Source organism: Miniopterus natalensis, chromosome 19, assembly GCF_054644295.1.
Source record: "Miniopterus natalensis isolate mMinNat1 chromosome 19, mMinNat1.hap1, whole genome shotgun sequence".
Classification (NCBI taxonomy): Eukaryota; Metazoa; Chordata; class Mammalia; order Chiroptera; family Miniopteridae; genus Miniopterus; species Miniopterus natalensis.
The window spans coordinates 14,951,897-14,974,893 of NC_142099.1; the positions used below are offsets into that span (position 1 = coordinate 14,951,897).

Here is a 22,997-nt window from a genome sequence, read left to right on the forward strand (position 1 = left end):
TCTGTTCTTAACCAGGCAGACTATCTCCTTAGCTTCTTTCTGCACAGTGCCTCAGCCCAGTGGTGACACGTCACAGAAGTCAGACACATGGGTTAATGCCTGTAGCAGTGTGAGGACTGTGACTGTGATTAGATTCCCACATGGACTAGTGGGTCTGAGGCTCATGTGCACCACTGTGGTTCAGATGTAACAGGCACGGCTTTTCTGCACTGACAGACAGGACTGACTTTTTTCAAGTGTTTTTACAGTTTGACTCAATCCTGCATCTGTGCATCTTTTGTCACTTCCATGGGGATAGTGTTAGGGTTTAGTGAAGCACTAAGATGATAGTTAAACACCGGGAGGAGCCAGAGCAGTCTCTCACTGCTGTCCTAGCAGAGAATGCTGCCTGCTGTTGACCTGGTCTTTCATGATCTCCGGCAGACGGGGTTTGTAGACGAGACGGCAGCTGCCAGAGTGGAGCGTGTGAAACAGGAAAAAGGGATTTTCTGGGGATCCTTGGCGACACTTACGTTAGAAGAAGCAAAGTGGTCATCTTTACAGGTAGGACTGCATTGCAGTATGGGTCAAACTGTCGTCAGAAATTCTGCCCTCATTACTTAAGGAGCAAGCAAGGCAGAAGCTAGTATGGTTCTTGTTCTCATGTTGAATATCAAAATAAATAGATCTAGACATGTCAGATCCTCCTGTTTTATGGAAGGTGCTCTTTTAAAAATCATTTTCCCTCTGAAAGGTTATGAATACCTAAAACAGGTAGGACTACAGCACAGTCAGTTTTGAACATCATACTGAATGTCCTGTCGACACACCTGTCCGTTACCTGTAGTGGCCTCTGTCCCAGTTTGTGACCCACAGAGGAAAACCTTCCAGAATGTTTATCTGATCCATTCCTCAAATCATCCTAATAATTTTTGGCAGTGTCTCGAAATCACATCTGCCCATTAAGAGGCAGAAATCTGACACCATTGAGGATATTTAAAATTTTTTTGGAGCACTGACAGTATATTTGGAATTGTAATCCTCGAGAAGAACAATGTTCTGGTAAGTTTTTGTACATGTTAATAACTTGTTTTCAAGACTATTATGCCTAAAGTCTGTGAAGTTAAATATTCTACCAGTAGTATAAGGAAGTCCTCAAGAATTTATGATCTTCCTTAGGCAGACAATGATTCTAAACGGTGTCTTGGCCCTTAGCCTGGCTCCAAAAGCCTCTGAAAGATCACAGCTCCTCAGTTATAAACTTAGCATTAAAAGGAAGCATCAGTCCACACGTGGGGCTTTATGGTAAAGACGTATCAGATGTTCCTAGACACCTGCGAAGTACCGGAGGCAGCAGCACTGATGGTGTTCGCTCCCTGAATCACTGAGAGAAACAAAAATACCTTTGCATATATTTCCAGGTGGTGACAGAATGTGGCACCCTTGTGAACCAGTGACTAGAATAAGATTTGCACATACAGCTTTTTATAGTTTTAGGATCTTGGTTGTATTTAGAACAGGTATCATGACATTCATTACTTACCACATTTTTCTCATTTGCCAGCCTTATGCGAAAAGAGCCCGCCACGAGCCCCCCTTGGAAGAAGAGTACAGGTCAGCACTGCTGGCAGCAACAGGGGCCCTGGAGGCAATTGAGTTACTGCTGCGGAAGTCCCGTGCTCCAGACTGGCTTCCCGAGAAAATGCAGCTGCTACAGGAAAAGATTGATGAGCTAAAGCGTCATGGGCTCCAGGATGAAACGTGAATGGACTGGGCTGCAGCATTGCCAGACGGACTGGGTATGACTGTCATTCTCCAATGTAGTTTGTAAATGAAAATATTAATGTAATTATGTCTATACATTTTCTAACACATAAAACAACTTTTGTAAAGTTAAAAATAGTCTTTATTGGATGTGTAGAGAACAAGATTAAGGGCGATATTTCTCACGAAGAACTTTGGTACACATAATACATCTGGGAACAGTCAGTACCTGCCCAGGTCCCCTGGGGCCACTCACTCTGGAAACTGTAAACAAATAAGCTGCCTAAGGAAACCTTAGCAATTTAAAATCATTTATATACTTAATAGCTAAAATTTTTGGGTGTTGTATTTTATAATTTACTCTTCTCACTGTTAAAGAAATGGCACAAAATTAAGCTAGTCAGCTTGAAGTTTTTGTATTTATTTTCTTTACTTCCAGAATTACCTGGCCTTAGTCAGAGGCACAGGCTCTTTCCCCAGCCTAGGCCACACCCAAGGTCTCTCTCTTCCTTGGCACAGACTGGAAAAGCTCCTGGTGTGAGAAAACAGGATGCTTTGGGGTTTTCTTGTCTGCAGAGCCTGCTTTTGAGGTATTAGTATGATTTTTTAAAAAAATCCTTTTTCCTAGAGTTTAACTCACAGCCATTGTCACCAGCTGCTGTCTCCCCAGTTCAGCTCCCCGGCGTCTCCCCAGCCTTCAGACTCCGCCTGCAACGACACAAAGCCAAGGGCAGCCGCTGGGATAGCATCTCCACATTTGAAAGGTCAGCATTTTACAGGGGGCCTCACACTTGTCTTTGGTGCCAAAATACAATTCCTGATGCTCCTAAGTAAAACAGCTTTCTAAGCACCATCTAATCCAACCAAGTCCTCCCGATGGCACCTTACTCTTGGTTTATTCCCTTTTCCAAGTAAAAAGGTGACTATTTACAAGTGGCCACTGAGCACTTAGCCGCACTGCTGCATTTTTCTGGGGAAGGAAAGATGATAATAGGAAGTGACATTACTCACTTTTTGCTGCCCTGATCCTTTCCACCAATTGTGCACAGGCGTCTCTCCCCTCGGCGGGAAGACAGCTTGGAGTCTGTTATGGAGGGGACAGGTAGCTGGTGCCCACGAGGGAAATCCTTACCTCAGTCATTTCTGCTGCAGCAAATTTTGAGGAAAACTGCATCTCTGGTGAGACACCATCCTTGTTGGGGACTATTGTTTCTGTCCTCAGTTCAGGTAGAACAAGAATAGTGCCTGAAGGCTTAATTTCGGGGGTCATGTCAGCAAACCAGTCCAATTCCGGGTCCTGCACTGGCTTCTTTTTCACTTGAATGGTGAACTCCTCTCCTAAACCAAGTTCTGAGGGAACCTTAGGGCGCCTTTCTTGTGATGACACTTTTGGTGGCTTAGCCTGGTCTGGGCCATCGACGCTTGGGGCAGGACTGGTCTTTTGGGGTTGGCTTGCTGCCAAAGGCTTGGTATTGGCCTTCTCTGTGAACGGAAGTGAAGTGGGAATGGCCTTGTGCTCCCCCAAGGTAACAGTAATTCCGCCTCCTGGGCTCACTGCAGTGCTGGGACTGTCGTGCTCAAGGTCATCCCAAGTCTCTGTCACCTTCAAGTTCGTGAAAGGGGACCTGGCAGCCTCCCGGGGCTCTGGAGGCCACACCTGTGTGCTGACATTTCTGCTTTCAGGCTCCCCGGGTTCGCTCCAGTCAGGCCACTCCTCAGATGCTTGGGGTGTTGGCAGGAGGTTTTCACTATCTTCCAAGGTGTTTTTCACGTCTGAAAGTCCATTCAAGGGAAATGTCCTAGGCTGAGAAAATCGATCACCTGTGGGGATATGTGCAAGAACGGATTTAAGGGAAAGGTAACAAGAAATGTACAGATGTTATTTCTTGGAAATATCCTTGCAGACATAACTACAAAAGCAACAATTAGTGCTGCTTATACTAAATATTGGAACAATTGTGTTAATCCAGATGATGTTACCCTTGATGTCAGTTGTGTGAAGCCTGAAACTGCCTAAGTCAACATATTTTCATGTCTTCACTTGAAAAGGTTGCCTTTGTGTGCTCAGGGCATGGGGAAGCCTGTGCAGTGTTGTGACTACCGGCATTTCCCCAGACTTATTGAACCACAACACTTTTCCCATGCACACCTATCAACGTCTCCTGGAACTATTACTCTGATACGATTTGGAAGATGCTGCACTGAGGCATCAAAAGTCCAAAGTAAAGAAAGTATCTGCTGCAAAAAAGGATTCAAGCAATGTCAACCTGCCCCTTCTCCCAGCTGTGAAGAAAAGGTAGTTTATCACCCCGTGGCCCAGAGAGGCAGGGTGACACCTGAGCTGACTTCTCTTGTAATCAGTCTCAATGTGCCTGAAAGGCCCTTCATTTTCAAAATTTAAACTTATTACTCAAGAAAAATGTTCACTCAAGCAATGGAAAAGCTATATAAACTTACTATTTCTACCTGTCTGGGAAAGAGTGTTGTAGGAATCTCGCTGTCTGTGCTTCTTGCTGTCGATGGGCCTGTCACCAGAAAAGAAACCTTTAGGAAATACGCTAGAGGGGCTCTCCGAGACCGGCGAGGTCTGCCTGTGCTGGCTGCAGACGATGTGCGTGGGAGAATCTGAAGATAAACAGAAACTCCAAAAAATGAGGACAGTAAACCGCATCTTGCTATAGCACACACGTCAGGTGAGCAACAGGTTAAGGGAAACAGGTATATTTAACAAATAAAAGGTAAAGTGCAGGGAGAAACATACACCTAGTATTGAAGTGGATTACCTGTCCTAGAGGTGTGTAAGGACAGGCTGAGTGTCCACCTGGTGGTGGTGGAGTTGGACTAGAGAGACAGAAGCTTAGGACAACAGCTAGTTGGAAAAGTTAACAGCCTTTAAAACCAGAAAGTTCATACTCAAGAGTGGGCATTCCTCAAAAGGACTGAAACAAAATTTTGGTTAAATACTTCCTCTACCTTAAAAAAGTGAGGGGAGTGACCTGGGCTCAGTCACAATTAGGCCACATCTCCCCTCCTCGTGCCCTTAACCCTCTTCATTCCTGCCACTGTCCTCCCTGCCGAAGTCTGATTTTTCTTAACATGTCCTCTGAATTGTCTTCCTCATCTCTCAGCAGACTTAATAAGTCTGGCCATACAGGAAAACTGCAACAGAGAAGAATAAGAAAATCTCTGTACACGCCCTTGCCCAGTGGTCCCCCGTATCCTTGGGAGAAGGGCCACTTGAAAAGTCTAATCTGGCAAGTCAGTGGTATCAGACCTGATGTGTCTGCTAAGTCATGAGGAAAACCTAGTTTAATAAAAGTTCACCTGCAGCTCTGGCGCCTTTCAGTCTAAGATGACGGGGTGACCCAGGTAGATGGTATATAACATGTCTAGAATGAGAGAACTCCAGGCAGTAAATAACACCAGAGGGAGGACTTCTGCTAATTCAAAATACAAAGTTGCCCCCCAAAGACTGACCCCCTAAGCCTTATCTCCAAAGTTATACAAATCTTCCTCTGCCCCCCAAATCCCTCCAGTATGAGACATGAGCAAATTGCTCACTTGCTGTTTGGCAGCACAGACCTCACCCAGTTTAGTGAGTACATTTCACAGCTGAAGAGGTGGCAGCAGCTTCTACTCCTCTCCGAGCTGCTTCACTGACCAGTGGTCAGAACAAAGGAAGAGCTGAGCTCTCCGCAAAGCTTCAGGAAGCCGGTGTTGCTTTAAAATTTTCTTGGCATCAAATTAGAGCCCAGTCTGATGATGGTTCTTTTCTCATAAATTTCCCTGCATCTACCCACTATCAGTGAGGACCGGATTAGAGAGCCGGAGTCTCACAACAACGTCACTGTGCTACTCAGGGTTACACACATAGGAGCAGAAAAGCAAAGACCCTTTACAGCCTATGAAGACCAGGAATGACTGCCACCTCTCAGGTAACATGCGGCGGGAGCATACCAAAAATAAGGGTTTCCTAGAGTACCTAAACAGTTTTTCACCTAATAGGCCAACTTAAGAACTGTTAAAACTTTATGGAAACTGACATCTACCAAAATTTTAAATAACGTATATTCTTTGGCCCAGTAAGTCTACTTCCAGGACTTTTTCCTGCAGCAGTAAAATCTGAAATAAAGATGTGTGTCTAAGGATATCTAGTGTACTGTGTAGTGGTTAAAAATCCAGAAATGGATGTAACGTCCATCAACAGGGAAGTCACTGAGGGAATTATACTCAGTGAAGTGAGGCAGCTGTCAAAAGGTGAGCTAGAGTTTGTGCTGACCTAGAGGCCAGCCCTGATAAGCTGCTACACACACAAAAATTGAGCTGTACAATTGTGCACAGTATTTTCTCATTTCTGTAAAGTGTGTACACATACAGCTGTCTTTTTGTGGCGTTAGAGAAAGGGATGAATGAGTTCCCACTCAGCCATTCCTGTCCCCAGGAGTTGGGAAGGAAACTACCAACTGTCCCCTTACACTTCTCTGTATCATTCGACTGAGTACAACCACCTGCATTACTTGTACAGTGTTAAAAAATCTAATAAAATAACAGCACTTACAATAAAGAGACCTTTTAAGTCACTCTTACCTTCTGGAGAAAGGTCAATAGTTTTTGTAAAACTTGGGGCAGTGCGTTTGAAGATCTTGGTTCTCTGCCCTCCCACAACCACCTCTGGTCCGAGTAGGGAGACCAGCACGGCGAGGCTGTGAAGCGTGATTGCCACCATGGAGCTGCTGGTATCACGCAGGCCCAGTAGCACCTAGGAGTGGACAGGGCAGTGAGTGTAGACAACCACGCTGCCTGCGATCAGGCTGTGCTTGCTCAGATGAACTTCATTTCTTAGACATGTGTGTTCTGGGGCAGTAGTGTGCACACTATTGTGGTCAAGGACCTACATTTTCCCTCCCAATCCATCACAGAATGATCCTAAAAACTCCAGTAAAGTGATTTATGGTCACTTGTGAGTAGATAAACGTGCTTGCCTCCTCCCGTGACCACATCGAAGCTACAACTAAATTACAGAACCACCACCCCTGAGGACCACCTGACTACTAGCTGAAAAGAAGTCCTATAACTAAGGATGTAAAGCAGCAGCCAGAGCAAGATGGGCAGAAGGGGCGGAGACAAGAAAGAGCCTAGTTCCACACCCATGTGTGGCAGTTAAGAATCGGGAGGGATATCTCGTCTGCTGAGGACCCCAGGAGGAGTAACGGGTCCCAGCCCAGGTTCCAGTGCCAGGAAGGAGTGCCTACAACATCTGGCTGTGAAAACCAGCAAGGACTGCACTTGAGAGGCAGGGCTGCTGGAGGCCCCGGTGTCCTCTTAAAGGGCCAGACTCACACACAAACTGGCTCAGCTCCAGCACAGGGGCAGCAGCCCGAAGAGCACCAGGGCCACATGGGGAGGGCAGGATCGACTGGCTTCAGGGAGAGAGCTGGAGGGTTAGGAATCAGGGCTGCTCCCTCCAAGGCCGGAAGCACCGGCAGGTACCATTGTCCCTTTGTGGACAGCCCCCCCCCCCCCCCCAGCAGCAGGTGCCAAATCTGAGTCTCATTAACATGGCTAACACCTTTCACCGCCCTGGTGATACCCTGAGACTCCACCCAACTCCGGCCCAGTGGAACTTCTTCCAGCGGCTACACAGCCAATGCTAACAAAGGCCCAGGAGCCAGCAGAAGCTGGGAGGCAAGGAAGGATTTGAACCTGGAGACTTCAGGGAGCTCTTGCCTGCCAACACCCTGAGTTTGTACTTTTGCCTCTAGAACCAAGAGAGAATAAGAGTTCTCTTGTTTTAAGCCACCGTTTTCTATCACTTGTTCATCAGTCACAGGAAACCCGAGTGGGCAAATCCTAATGAGGCTCCCAGGTGACTTATGAAGCTGAAAAGCCCTGATCTCACAACCTCTGTCCCGCTCGGTTACAATTACACGAGTTATGAGCAGTCTGTTCCCGAAGCGTTCCAAGAATGCATGCTCCTCCTGCCCAAAGAATCAGCAAATGATTCTAGTTTTTCTCAGCTTCAGGCCATTAGTTTAACCGATTGGCTTCAGTGAACGGGACTGCCATGCAGCTTTAATTTCAGCTTAACTGCTGCCTCAAGGCCTCCTGCACACTCATCTAAAGCCAAAGCCCTCTTCCTCTTTTCAGCTTCACTGATCAGCACTCATGGGGCCCACCCCCTTGCCTTCCAGCTGCAGAACCCTGGGCGCCGAAGGTCTCTGACCTGTGGCAGGATGACTGTCCTCAGCTGCTCAGGAGTGAAGTGCTCCACGTAGGCCTCCAGGTGTGACAGCAGCACTGTGCGCACATGCTCCTCGTGCACTCGGAACAGCTGCAGCAGCACGGGGATCACCCGTGAGCGGAACAGGGCCGGTGACAGCAGGCCAGGGGTCTCTCCAGGCGCATCACCTGCCCCAGAGCAGAGATGAGACAGATGAAACACAAACTGCCATTTCAGAGAAGGGTGCTAAGAACCAGACACATCCCAGTACTCTAAATTCTCAGGCCCCAAACCAAAGGGAAGCTTTTTGTTGACCCAAAATTCTTCTCAAGGCTGAATTACAAATACACTCCACCTGACAGAAGTGTTTGAAAAATACAGTATCATTCTTAATGTACTACAAAGCAAGCTTATATTTTAATAGAACCTGGAACCAATAACTCTTTATACATTTATGCTTACTCCATGGGGAATTTTATATACTACACTAGATTGATACTGTTGCAATTATATCTGTAAGGACTTGGCGCTGGAGAGCTGTTGCGGTTGTGGGAATCTTTAAAATATGTATAATACCCCTGTCCTAGCTGTCCCAGAACCAGGGGATCAGGCATACAGACAAAATTTTAGAACGCTCCCCAGATGACTCAGATGTACACTCCCACCTAAGATCCGAGTAATCAGATGAAAGCCGAAAGCGCTCTAGCGAAAAGTTCACAGCTAAGGGAATGACATCAAAGTAGAATATAAAGACATTCCAGTTGTAACAGTTACTGAAACACTGCTGGCTTAGATTGAGACTGTCTAGTAAATTCTAAAAGCAGGACTCTCCCCAACTCAAAATTCTAGAGTCATATTAATACTATACTCTCTAACCTGATACGTTACCATCTACAGTGCTGATAAAGTCACAAAGTTTCAAAGCAATAACCTCATTTCACATTCAGAAAAAACCCTGAAGTCCCAAGAAGTGATCTCCGTGCTTTTCAATTTTTCCACTGAGAAAAGAAGTGGGTGCTTTGGGGAAGTTAGGAGGGGTAGGCCCCAGCGATTCGTCGCAAATGCACAAGTCCCTGAAGACATGTGCCTCGCCTCACACCTGCACATGCTTTTCATATGCTGGTCCTGTACATGTGCATGCACGTTTGTGACCCTGTGTGTGATACCTGCTGACCACAGGTAGTCTGACTTTTCAGGAAGACGCTCCATGTCTGTGCTGTGGGCTCTGGGCCCCAGGTCTGAGTCACAGTTATTAGGGGCCAATGCTGTTCCCCACTTCCAGAAGCAACATTAACTACACCATGCAGTAATCTCACTCTGCTCAAATATGGACTAATAATCCCCAAACTCAACTACCAATAAGAGTTTGGAAAAAAAATTCACCTTTTTTGGGGCCAAGCAGATGAGGAAGGAAACTCTTTACAGCCACTGGCTCTGCAAACACCAGCTGATTAAGCAGCAGAGGCACCAACCGGGATGCTATCAGTTCCTCTGACAAGCAGCTCACTCTGTCCAGCAGAAATCTGTGGGCAAGGAAGGAAAGCCTGGGAACTGGTCGCGACACTGGGTAAACTCCCGTGCACGCTTCAGACCGTGCGGCCTGTCTCCTACTCCACCTGACATGTATTCTGAAATGAAGCTAGTGAAGCTGCCCAGGTCAGCCCCAGGTAGTTAAGAAGAATGCAGGTGAGAGGCAAGGCCAGCTCGTCAGCACTCAGACCTCCAACCTGAGCGAGGAAATGTTTTCAGCATATTGCCCCCCATTAACATCAGAAGTGTCCTTTCCCCCCACAGCGAGAGGCTTGCGAGTCAGTCAAAGGTGCTTCCCCAGTGTAAAAGATGTGGGATGTGAAATTATCCAAACTTCAAAGTAAACAAAGCACAGGCTTTTGTTACTAAACTTATTAAAACAGCAGGTGTAAAAATCCTTAGTTAACAAGGACACAGATACTAGATGTTAACGGTAATCCGACCCCGCTATACAATCAGCCCCCACTTTACTCTCCCCCCGCTTTACTAGGAAACAGGCCACTATCCATCTACAGGCCCATCCACATCCCTACTCATCCCTACCTCCTTTCCAGGCATCCAGGATGTGAGGGCCTCCTCTTATTTTTAAGGCCACCCAGCCACTGTCCCCACATTCCCTTCCCTTCCAAGATCGCCAGCAGTCCCCAGCATGGCTGCAGCTTCAACTGCCCCCTCCTCTCCTCTGCTCCCACCTCTTCAACCCTTAAAAATGTCCGCTCAACTCCAATGAGAAGGAATTTCCTTCCTCAGCAATTCTACGTGCTCCCTGCTGTGAACTCTGCAGGTTCTACCCCACACCTACCTTCTCCCCTTGCCGGGCTCACTCTGGGAAGCAGCTCCTTCTGAGACAAGCTCCAGTGCATTCCTGTGGCTCCACCTTCCCGACACGCTCCCCACCTGGGAAAACCTGCCTTCCTGCTGAGTCTCCTTTGACCACTGGTCCCTTGTCTCACTCGTCAGCCACTCCTCCTCCAGCCCCTTAGCAGGTCAGGTCCCCAGGATTACAATTTGGGCCCACTGTCCTTTTCATGCTCCCCTTCTCTGGGGGAATGTCACCAACTCTAGCCTGATGAACCCTAACAGTCATCTCCAGCTCATCAGTTTAAGCCGCCTCTCCTGAGCTTCAGACCCACCTGGCCCAGAGCCCATGCACATCTCCATGTGAAGTTCCACAGACACGCTAACATCAATTCATTTCCCCTGCACATGAGGTTCTCTGCCCCAGAATCCTAATTCATTTGGTGACGACCACTAAGGCTTGCGATTTTATGTTTTAAGTCTTTCTTATCTTGGTGTCTTCTTTGTACATGTGGCCTCATATTTACTGCCTTGACTACCTCGGGTCAGTCTAAGGGATCCAAGCTCTCTGCCTAGAGCACCTCCCTTTCTCCCCCGTGGTGTTCTCAGGACGCCCTGTGAGCTCCATCACTGCAAGGACTCTCCGGCTCCACCTGTTTCCCTCCCCAGATCTGTTGATCCGAGGGCAGAGCAGAAAGCCTGACACGGAGCAATGCTCAATAAACTTCGTTAACAAACCAAATGTCTGACCCACCTTTCCAGACCACCCGATTTCATGGACTCACAATTTTGAGGTGTTAACTTTCTGAACTTACTTAAAGAATTCAGTTTTTTCCTCTTCACTCTTCAATGTTAAACTTTTCAAGAAATTCACAACTTCTAGAAAATCATTCCTGAATGCCAAAAAGAAAAAAACGCAGGACAATAGATTAGAGAAAGCATGTCAAACACTGAAGCACAACCAGACGACACTGTAGTAACACTCAACAAGGGAACATGCTCCTGTGCCTTGCAGAAGGTTCTGTTACAACTAAGTAGCTCATGGGACAAATATCACGGAGTAAGCCCACAGGGAATCTAATACAGTGGTGCCTCGGTTTTCAAACGCCTCCGTTGACGAAGGAAATGCCTCGGAAGCTGAACATGCCCCGGCTTCCGCTGAGGGCAAGATCCTGAGGCCCAGCTGTCGGCTGCTGATTCCTCAGTTTTCGAACGTTTCACAACTTGAACGGTTCCGGAATGGATCACATTTGAAAACCAAGGTGCCACTGTACTGAGAATCAGAGAGATCTGGGGGGACGATACACCCTAAACACACACCGTTGTGGTAATGGGGTGTGGTCAGATGCGACACCTGGGAGAAACGGTTCTCACTACGAAACAGCTGTTGCTTCTCAAGTCTCCTTTGCCGAAGTGAAAACTGTTAATGAAGGTTGGGGAAGCAGCTTTCTCATACACCCACAGGAATCTTCGCATTTCTCCTGCTGTGGCTGTTTGGTCATTTTTCCCAGCCAGGCAGGGAAGAGGGCCACTGCTGTCCATCCTACTGTCCTGCCCTCTGGGAGGTTCCTTGGAAGGAGGCTTCCCAGGCAGCCTGCAGCCCCAAGAAGCACAGCTGCCCTGGGCTCCTCACCTCACACTTACCCCGTTTCCCTCGGGCTCAGAAGCAGATAAAAAGCCCAGATGTCTAACTGAAGTCTAATCAACCTGGCTCAGCTGCCGCCAGGAGATGCTGGCCCGGCCCCCGGACTTCGGGAAGGGGAGCAGGTGTGATTTTCTTGCTTTTCTCTGCCCTCGAGAGTTCTAAACTCTTACCACACACAGTGACGAGGGAATCTGTCTACTGTGCAGGATGGCCTCTGTGTCAAGGTAAATAAAGCATTACTATGAATCACCCAAAGAATGTCACAATACCTTGGTGAACACTCCTGTAAGGAAAAGGCTTTAGAGTTCCTTGGAAACAAATGACAAAACCCTAATAACTACCAGGAAACTGCTCCTCTGCCTGCATAGCAATAGCTCCCCTATCCTATTCCAGAGGTAAGTGTCCCCTCGGGGGGACATCAGCTTTCTCTTTGCTTTGTTTTCCTCGGGCTCTCAGAATGCAAACTGAAGAGTTTTAGTTTAAAACCTGACACAGGGCTGGCTTTGCTAACAAAAGTCACGAATGTAGAATTAACCTGAGCAGTTCATAGAAATAAAAAAATGAAGGAAACAAAACTCAAACCCATCTTGAGAGGCTCAGGAACATCTGACCCTGGGACAGTGTCATCTGTGCCTCTCCCTCTAAGCCCCCCTCTCTGCTGTGCCAGCCCATCTTACTAAAAGAAAATCTTCTGCCTAAACAAACGTAAGCTCATGTCCAGCCCCCAACAAGAAAATTTCAACAGTAAACTCACATCAGTAACTGGCGGCAGAAAGGAGCGGCCACGTTGATTAACTCCCTCCATTTCTCACAGCTGAGCCCAGGCCCCAGCCTAGCTTCTTCCCCACCAGGCGCCCTAAGGACCTGGCTGTAATGCCAAGGGCCGGCCTCCTGACAACACATTTCTACAGCTTCCTGTCTGTGACAGGACCCTGAGAGGTGAGCCGGCTCCCTATTCCCCACATGGACAAGACTCAACCTCTCTCGATTAACAAAAGGGGCCGTAGCATTTGTTCCACTGCAGCGGATGTGCGGACAGCAGGTGGTGGCAGGGGGCCGCGTGTTCCACCAGGTCCCTCACCTGAAGAAGTCATGGGACAGTAAGGTGCAGAGCGCTGGCCGACGCTGTGGGATGGGATTCAGCAGAGCTGAGTGCAAGGTCTGTTGGAAGCTGCAGAGAGCGTCCGCTGAAACTGAAATCCAGAGCGACAGTTAGTTTCCAAGGCTTCTCCCTCCTCTCAGGGCCTCTCTAGCTGGAGACTGACGAGAGCAAAAACCAACCTGTAAAAGCCCAAACAAACAGAGCCCTGGCTGTTGCGAAACAGCTTCCAGTCCTGAAGCCAAATTCCCTGGCAGGTGTAGGAAACTGTCCTGCCAACCCCACCACAGAAAAACCCACCCCAGGTGCCTCTGTGCCCATGCCCTCGTTCTGATTGTCTAACTCAGCTTGGGCCTAAAGGAGGTAATGCACGAAGGTGTGTGGGCCTTGTCACCCGGGGTGGCTCATCCAAAGAACCCTGAGTATCTGAAGGATGGTATTTTCAATTCTCCCAGGGATGGCACATAACTGTGACCATTGTAGACCAGTGGAGAGCAGGAGTTCATTGCGCACAGGGGTGCCTGCCTGGGGCCTCAGGGTCTCATTCTCGAGTACCGAGGCTGGGGCATCAGCCTGGTGGGAGAAGCTGGGTTAGGCCTGCACGAAACCTCAGCAGTGGGGTACGGGCCAGTAAGGGGCCTAACGGGCCATGTCCCCAGGACACCTAATGGGTGGCTGGAGGACGGTGGTGCAGCTGCCACTAGAGGACTTAGGAGAAAACGCTTGTTCAGTAGTATGGGCTTAAAGAGGCAACAAATGGAAAAGCTAATAAGTTATAGCCAGATGAAAAAATTCAAAAGGACTCTGAAGGAATAAAGATTAAAAAAAAAAGCAAGTTTGATTTAGAAATAACAAATTCTGAACCTTACTCTGTTCCCCTGTTACAGATAACAGAGTCCGTAACAGCACGCACTCGCTGCTTCAAACAGTCTTCAGACCATAAATAGCATCACCAATTAGTAAGATAATAACACATGACACTGATGGCCAGAGTTCAAGATGCTTCCTATGGAAAGTTCTTTTAATGAGGCGAACTGGAGAAACCTGGGCTTCTCTCCTCCCGCTGCTCAGACCTGCCCACAGGTCACTGGCAAGCACAGGGCCCTCACTGCAATGGAGGCCTGCAGGCCTGCGAGCCCATGCAGAGCAGGCCATGGGTGGTGCACTTGTCTGTGGATGCAGCAGTTTAATGCCAACTCACCCTGTCCACTCAGGATTGTAAGCAGCCTTTCCACCAGCGTCCCGAATGAATAGGCGTCCCGAGCATGTCCGTGTGACTCCGGCAGGGTTGTGAATTCTGGCGACTAGAAGCAGGAGAGGCCATTAACACTGGAGGAGCTGACTCACAAACCATTGCTAACTGTCTCTGAAGCACGTTCTCCCTTTTTTGCATTTATTGTATTCAAAGCTAACTGGAGGATACTACTCTAGTTTATAGGCTTTTAATGGCTATAGCTTTCAAAATATATGTGACAGCAACCCAGAGTAAGCAATAAATCACTATTATTCACTATCATCAGCATACACACGTGTATAAATACACATACAATGGAAAACAAAAGTTTCATAAAACAGTACTAAATATAACTACCTAAGATGCCCAATGATATTTTTCTGTTTTTTTTTTTTTTTTTTCACCTTCAAATGCCAGTTAGAACCCTTAAATTAATTTAAGACCCACCTATCACCAGAAAATCACTAGTATATACACATAATACTGATTTGGATAAACCTGATTTACTTCAAATCTTAGGTTTCTATTTAAGTTTGTATTTCTAGTTGGGTCTGCATTTCCTGTAAGCACATTTAGACGTCACTTTGGGGATCAATATTTGTTTACAGTGGTTATAAGAACAGGTTTAGAGAGAACAATTGCTTTCGACTTTACCGGTAAGTATAGCTTTCTCTACCAGCGCACAGACGTGATGATCACTCTTGTGTGCATGTCGGATTCCTAACTGATGGCCAGACAGGCCGAGTGGTGGTTGTGTGCTGCCTCCCCTCTTCTGCCTTCCAGCAAAGTACAGCGACACCATGACGCAAGGAGGAGGCACCAACCTGTCTACACTGAGGCCCTTCTTTGTTTAAAAAAATATATTTTTAAAAATTATAGTTTATATTAAAAATTGTTTTGTATCATTTTCAGGTGCATAGCAGAATGGTTAGGAAAATCATACACTTTACATAAAGTGATCCCCGATATTTCTAGTACCCACCTGGCACCACATGTAGTTATCGCAATACCACTGACTATAGTCCCTGTGCTGTACCTTACATCCCGTGACCATTCTGTGACTAGCAATCTGTATTTCTTAATCCTTTCACCTTTTTCACCCAGCCCCCCATGCCCCCTCCCCTCTGGCAACCGTAAGTCTGTGCCCTGTATCTATGGGTCTGATTCTATTTTGTTTGTTCGTTTATTTTGTTCTTTAGATTCCACATATCAGACAGACTGCTCCATGTAAGCAATGTCACAGGTATAGGACCAAAACGTCAGCTGCATGTCAAGAGAAGGCTCCCTGTTGTGGGGATGAGATTACTCCCAGAAGCCTTCGAAGCCACAGGAATTAGAGTCTTCTATAGTTCAGTGAAGAAAGGGGAGGGCCGAGAAAGGGGTTGTGAAGTGTCACACTCAGGTGCACAAAGAATGGCGTGTATCATCTTACCGTCTCTTCAGGAGGGATACACGCCGGGTCTCTCACTGACCGAATGCTCTGCAGAAACTACACAGAGAAATAAATAAGGAAAGGAATTCATGAGAATGTTTGGTAAACCAATCTGACATCAAGCGACAAAAACAGCAGTGAGCAATGGAAACAGCAGCCATGATACGGTCCAGCACCGCCACCCATCAAGTACACAAATTTAACTCCTAATTGAAAAAGGAAACAGGCCCAGCACAGTGAGAGGCTCCAGTAGGGACCCACGTCAGTTCCGTCCCTCCCACTTCAGCTGGTCTAACAGACACCCCTGCTGTTGGAGGCACCTGCCATCCCACACGGAAACTGGAACGTTCTCCCTCCTACACAGATGCTAACCAGCGAGGCTCCTCCACTGCGAGTCAGTCGCAAGGCTCAGAGCCCCGTGAGATATAAAAGTGGAGGATCTTATAAGCTACTGAGACAAAACCAACACCACAGAACAAGCACATTTTTTCACTGATACAAAGATTATTTTTTAAGAGCTCCTAAGTCCCAAACACCATTCAAGGAACTAGGAATATAAAAAGAATGCAATCAACTCCCTGTGCTCAGCCTAGAACATAAGCTACGAGTTTCAGCAACACATGCCGAGGGCCACAAAGCACAGGAGTGATTCATGTTGGGTCGGAGGCCAGGGAGGGCTTCGCAGAGGACACCGAGCTCAGTCTTCCACTGCAGCTCCTCTCACATCTCCCAGAGGGCCCACGGCAAGCAGGGTGCCCAGAAACAGAGCCGCAGGCAGAGGAGGAAGCCGGCACCCGAGACCACAGCGAGCAGCGGAGCAGCCACGCAGGATGGAGCTCAGCAAGGGCGTGTGAGCTCCGATGGAGCCCACGGGCGGATGGGGAAGAGACGCGGCCTCATCTGCCTCACGTGTGGAAGCGTCTGGAACATGTCCCAGAAGGAACTACATGTGGAGATATTATTGAGACTAAGGTGATGTCTGGGAAGCAGTCAATGGGCGGAAATGATTATCAGGAGCGTCTTCCAGGTGAAGTGGCGCCTGGAAGAGGGAGAGCCTGAGGGTGCCGTCCCGGTGGGGCGGGGCCAGTGGGGGCAGGGCTTCAGCTGGGGTATTACCATAGGAGTGGGTTTCCTTTTCTCGGAAAGAATGAGTCTTGTGGTAACATGCCCGATGGTGAAAACAAGAAATAAGACAGAGGACAGAGGTTCATCAGCTTAAAAGGAACATTCGAAGGGAGATCTGTGCCGGACAAAATTGTATGACGTGCCACAGGCAGCCACACAGCCCACGGGTCCTGATTCCAGCTCCTAGGACATAATGTGTGACCTGTGACAACATGGACGATTGTGCCACAAACAGTAAGTTGTACCTAATATGTGCCTGGCACTATCTGGGTGGAGCTATAAAGTATAAGACACTGTCACACCTGGCACAGACAGACACGTGTGGAACGTTCAGCATGACATGATACCATTAAGTACAGGAGCAGAGAGGAGGGGCGCTAAACTGAAAATCTGACCAAGGCAGTTTACCTCTCAGCCTCAGGCTCCTCAGCTATAAAATAACAATGAAGAGTAAGTGACCCCAATGCCCTGTGAAGAATAAAATCCCACAATTCTAGGAATATGAGCACTGACAAAAAAGTCAAGTCTCCAAACACAAGATCATGCCAACACTGAAGGAAGTCCCTGCAGAGAACCACACCAAACTACGCCATCAAATTCTGATAACGGGGCTGCCACCACTCACCTCCGGGGTGGCCTGGGGAACTCGGCAGACTGTCTCCATCCCTCCCAGCTTCCAGTGCCCGTCTTCACTCACAAACACGGATGACAAGCAGACGTTGTTGTGTGTTAGGTGTCCCTGGAAAAGAGGAACAAGAAGAAGGCTGCCGCTCCAATTTTCAAGGCAGAAATTTCAAAGAACTAAGTATTAATCACCAAAAAATGGCCTGGCCGGTCTCACTTGTGGCATCCTAAATGGAAGCCTGACTCTCGGCATGACAAGCTGAAGGAGCCTGCCTAAGCACTTAGAAAGTTTAGAAAAAGGGGGAGACGCCAGGGAAGGGCTCTGTCACCTCCCCCGCATGACGAGGCCCATTAAGACACTGAGGCCGCTGCTCAGACACTGCACCCCGTTCCCACGGGAGTCAGGAGATACGTGTCCTTAAGCATGAGCCTACCAGTCTTTACAACCTATGTGTTTGCCTCTCATGCCTGTAAAGATCAAGTTTCTTTGCTCCCACAGGTTCCTATTTAAATCTTCTGAACTCAGACCCGTGTCACCTGAAGTCCTGTCCTAGTAGGCCTAAGAAAATTCTGCCCGAGGAGGAGGAAATGGAATGATAAAGATGGCCAGAAACTCCACAGAGCACTGCAGAGCCACCACCATAAAAAGGCCGAACACCCGTGAGGGGTGAAGTACAGGCTTTCTTTTCCAAATCACGAATCATTCCCGCAGACAAGTACATTTTAAATATTTTACCTAGTAGAGCAAATATGTACCTACTTTTACATAAAACATTCCAAGGCATATACCTTTTAAAGGAAGGTTTAGAATAGTGTGGATGGTATGTCTCCATCTGAGAAGAAATGAAGGAGAGCCAGTGCTCGGGTTCGCTTTACCAGCACGGACTTCTGGACTGAGGGCCCAGCACCGTGGAGGGACAGGACGTTGTGCTCACGGACGGCGGGGGGCTGACTGTTCCTCTACGCTCGCCACACTAGTCAGACTTTCCGCCAGGTGCAGGTGCCTTGTCTATCAGAGGGCATATCCCCCAGAGCAAAGCATAGCAGTTCCTCTATGTGAACCTCAGATACACTTTTAGGAGAAGATAAACCCAAAGTGATATTTGGAGACTCAGTCTCCTGTTAATAGGAAACATTTTAAAAACATATATTAAGATGAAGCAAATGCAAGTGTTTCTAACCTGTGACTGGTGGTTTTAATCTTGGGGAGCTGCCAAAGGCCCTACCATGTCAGAGTGTAAACTCCACTAGCAACAGTAACTCTAACCTGTCCAGACACGACCCAGCAGCGACCCAGCAGCAGCCAGTTTATTCCTGAACTGAAAAGGGCGACACAGGGCCAAGAGGCGGTCTCACTGGTACAGAGTACTCAAATGGGAAGAGATGTGTAAAACTCTGCCTCTTTCTAAGAAATTATCATTTTCTTTTCAAAACTGAAAATGGAACAAAACTACTGAAAATGAAGAGGAACTTTGGTCCACAGCTGAACTGATGCTAACCCTTTGTCTTTGTTTTATTAACAAATACCAGCCACAGCTGTATTTACCTAAGTCTGTAGGTAAAGACTTAGCCAAAACTGGAGGGAGACTAGTAAGCTGAAATAGTCTGTCACTAACTGCCAACTCCAAAGAAGAGGAGCGTATGACTTCTACACACAGCATAATTTACAGTCTACCCCTGGCTCCTGTGTCCAGGCCACTCACTCTGTCGTGAAGGAAGATCAGAGCCAGCAGGATGTCGTAGATCCCAGCACAGACCTCGGCAGGGGACAGCGTTTCCAAGGCCACTTCCAGAGGCTGCACCCGCTCAGTGACCAGATGAATGCCATCTGCCTCCACCGTGCAAGACAAGAATCTCAGCAAGCAGGGGTGCCGCAGTGTCTTCAGGTGCTTTACAAATGCAAACAGAAGAGTCTGGAGGTGAAGACGCAAACCCACATCCACTGGAGTTTCATATGTGTCACGGGAAAGGTCAGGAAATGGACACTTTCATTCAAGCTCCTTTCCAGCTCCCTTCCTTCCCCAGCTACCCCCCATCTTTCAAATGAGGCCAAGAATCTCTGACTTGTTTTGACTTTATTGACTTTACCAATATTTAAATAACTACATAAACGTCCAATGCCACTATGCAGTGTAAGCCAGACAGCCTGGCCCTCCCAAGGGTTACTGCTCTGACTTGAACAAAGTGCCCAAAGCAACCACCTGAGAACTCTGAGAAGTAAACGAAAGCATGCAGACCAGGCCGTGTCTCAGATTTGCATCTTAGGAGGAAGAGTATTTCTCCCTGAAATGTGCGCCTCGAGGAAAAATTCACTAGGCTTTTCCGTGTTAGGCTTGAGTGACTGTCCTCTGGGTTATGTGCCTTCTTTTACCCTCCCAGGGCTCCGGGCAGACAGCAAGTCAGAGGACTGCTGCCTGGCTCAGTAGTGGCCTAGAAGCACAGTCGATATACGTTCACCTGGTTAATAAATGAAAAAGTAAATTTCATTTTCACTTGTTTATTTTAACCCTGCATGCCCAGCAAAATTCTGGGTCCAAAGTGACTCCTTGTTTGTTTACTGAAGGAAGAAAGAGCTCACTGCCTGACCCTGAGCAAGAGCCCTATTTGGGGCTCCCTTGGGCATAGTTATGTATAAATTCTGCAAGCGAATTTATGGGAAAGGCCAGCAGTTAGCAATCAAACAGAAATATTTCTTAACTAAAGCATCTGCTGCTCTAGAGAACACAAGGAGAGACAAGGTGCATGGGCTGAGTGTAACTTGGACAGGTTTTTCAATGAGCACCAACTGGAGGGAGGAACAGCACTGGTTCTGGGGAGAGAGATGACTGTGGCTGAGTGGGGGCGCCTAGAAAGTATTTGTCCCCAAGTTCCTGACACCTGGCCCACCATCCGCAGTCTAAGTGCTATGAGAGGGTTCTGAGCAAGGACCTCACTGTTCAGCAGGGGCAGGACTAGGTGACTGGTCGGGATGCCTCCTTACCCAGGCTGAGTGTGACACCCAGTCATGACTAGAAACTAGGCCCATGTTTCAGGGATCAGTTACGACTCAGGTAGGCAGAGAATTAACTCAAGCCTTCAGGGCTTAACTTTTCATTACTGTCTACCTCTGACTTATTATTTCACTGAAAATTACACAGAGCACTTCTTAACTATAGCCCCAATTCACTTGCAGGCTCTTAAGACAGGAGAAAGCCATCATATCATGCTGTTGAAGAAATATAACGCAATAACCGAGAGGCCTAAACTAGGGAGCACACATTTCAGGGAGAAATATTCTTCCTCCTAAGATGCAAATCTGAGACACGGCTGGATGTTCTGTCTTTAATGCCCGCTGCATCGCAATACCTCAGGAAAAGAGAAAATAGTACAGTTCCTAAAATATTTCTTTCCCGGCCCACCATTAATACACTATTGAAATACTGTCAATACTTAGAGCACTTGTGCTGAGCTAGATAAACTCTCTTTATCTTACATCAGTGATGTGAAGTCACCTCCCAAGCTTCTCACTACAAAATACAATCTGATACGGAAGCCACCACACTGAGCTTTATGAAGCTTTTGACTATGCCTATGGTCCCTGACCACGTCATGCAAGTTGGGGACACTCCCGTGAAGTAGGGACAACTATGTTTTTAAAGGCCATGAATAAAAATGCTGTTCCTATGCCCCACCTCCCTTGGCCTTCATTCATCTCATATTTTTCGTAGTAAAAAGTACTAACTATTAAGGGGTCCCACCGCGAACCTTGGCGGCCTTGTTAACCTTGGCTTCATTTTCTCTCTTGTACACAAACACCGACGCGACTCTGCCATCCTGCAGCTCGGCGGGGAACACGGCTAGTCCAGAGGGCAGGGTGACTGGGGGCCCCTTCAGCGCACAGCTCTTCAGGGCGCTGCTCTCCGCTCCCATCCCTGGGGCCGGGGGCCACGTGTAGCCCCTCCCTAAGGCCACGGACCTGAAAGGAAACAGAACATGGTCAAACTTCAGGTCTCTGCAACATGAGCCAAGGATCCAGGTGTGGCCTCCCCAACCTGCCAGTTTCGACAGTAAACTAGGCTGCTTGACAGTGAAAAGGCGAATGCTCCTCAAGGTACCGCTGGCCCTCAGCACACACACCTGACGTTCAGGGTGGGCGGCGGGCAATCACACAGACTGGCATCACTCACATCCCTAACCCGTTCACACACCTGCCTCAAGGGTTGCAAAACTCCAGTAGCACTATAACTTCTCTGTGTCTAAAATAACTTACAATTATCAAGGAAAACAATATAAACTGGAGACTATTTCTAACAATGATGAAAAACGTTAACAAATGGGGAGCTCATATAAACAAAGTAAAACCCAGTGGAGAAATGGGACAGGAAACAGCGCACTGGACAAAAATGACAACAAGCAGAAGAAAAGGGAAGCCTCGCTGCCCTTCAAAGTTGTGCTGATAAGGGGAAAGTGCAAAACTGTCACCTCAAATGCTAAAAAGTCCCCCATACATGAGATTCTAGAAAATGCAAACTACTTTTAATGACACAAAACAGACCCAGGGTTTCCTGGTGGGGGGGCCCAGTCAGAGGGACTGGGGACAGGATGGCAAAGGGGTATAAGGAAACTTTGGGGGGTAATGGATACATTCATTATCTTGATTATAATGGTCATAGTGATGGGTGACCACAAATGTTGAAACCTGTAAAATTGTACACTTTTAATACGGTTTGTGTACTGTATGTCAATTATACTTCAATAAAGATGTTTGAAAAAGAAATCCATATTGTCTGCCTATCCCTGTATCTATGTGCGCGCGCACACCCCCCGCCCCCCCCCATACTGAAGTGTGAAGAGAGCTTTGTTGCGGGTGTCAGACTGGGGTGATTCAGATGCACACAGACATACACAGTGGACCTACCCTGTCCAGATTTGTCTTTACAACAGGGATACAGCTTACATGGTGACAGCAGGTGACGCCCAGCAGTCCAACAGGTAAAGCAGCGCAGGGTCTGCCGAGTGGGCACTGGACCTGCTGCAAGACAGGCCTGCACCCTCCCTGAGTGCCAGCCAGGACTGCAGGTCCACAGTTGCCAGGTTGTGTCCCTGGTCAGAAGGAGCCAAGAGCCTAAATATTTACGGGGAAATGTCCTTACTTTACAATGTTGGCTCAAATTTTTTTTTAAAGCCTGTATAGGCCAAACAACATGTCTGAAAAATAAGTGGCAGACTTCAGTTCTGGCTTTACTATAATTTAAAAATTACTAACTCCAGCAAACAGATAACATGGCCAAACACTCTACGTAGGCCTTTAAAATTTGAGTTTAAAGTCTGCCTCCTTTGGATAAACATAAACCCAATAATCCTTATACACAGACCCTCGACTTGGTGAATGAAGATCCACAAACTTGCTATGCTACAGAGTATGTCACACTGCTCTAGACACATGCCTGAAACAGAGAGTTCCAAGTGCTGCAGACCCACGTGTGCCACTATATAAGGAACACATGGCAAGGGGCTAACACTAGCTAAAATGGACATCTTTCAGAACCCAAGGATGATTCTGGAGGT

At 47.6% G+C, this 22,997-nt stretch overlaps 2 protein-coding genes across 5 annotated transcripts in view; one reads left to right on the plus strand and one right to left on the minus strand.

Moving 5' to 3' along the window:
• Positions 1-1,879, plus strand: part of FIRRM (FIGNL1 interacting regulator of recombination and mitosis) — a 35,921-nt gene extending 34,042 nt beyond the window's left edge. The window contains exons 23-24 of one of the 3 annotated variants that reach the window (XM_087827804.1): positions 424-543; positions 1,544-1,879. In XM_087827804.1, coding sequence (XP_087683930.1) covers positions 424-543; positions 1,544-1,744 — 321 coding nt within the window. In that variant the 3' untranslated portion in view covers positions 1,745-1,879. Of the gene's footprint in view, positions 1-375 lie in introns of all 3 variants that reach the window. The other 2 variants (XM_087827802.1, XM_087827803.1) reach the window with 2 other exon arrangements.
• Positions 1,863-22,997, minus strand: SCYL3 (SCY1 like pseudokinase 3). 2 transcript variants are annotated; one of them, XM_016221519.2, is made up of 14 exons: positions 22,387-22,997; positions 21,195-21,405; positions 19,154-19,339; positions 17,452-17,565; positions 15,702-15,758; positions 14,237-14,339; positions 13,018-13,129; positions 11,107-11,184; positions 9,347-9,486; positions 7,967-8,151; positions 6,331-6,502; positions 4,201-4,368; positions 2,876-3,564; positions 1,863-2,451 (listed from the first exon to the last, which is right to left on the minus strand). In XM_016221519.2, coding segments are annotated over exons 1-14 (2,277 nt in total). In that variant the 5' UTR covers positions 22,389-22,997; the 3' UTR covers positions 1,863-2,391. The 2 variants fall into 2 exon arrangements, with proteins under 2 accessions (XP_016077005.2, XP_016077006.2); XM_016221520.2 differs by lacking the exon at positions 4,201-4,368 and having other exon boundaries at positions 22,387-22,995.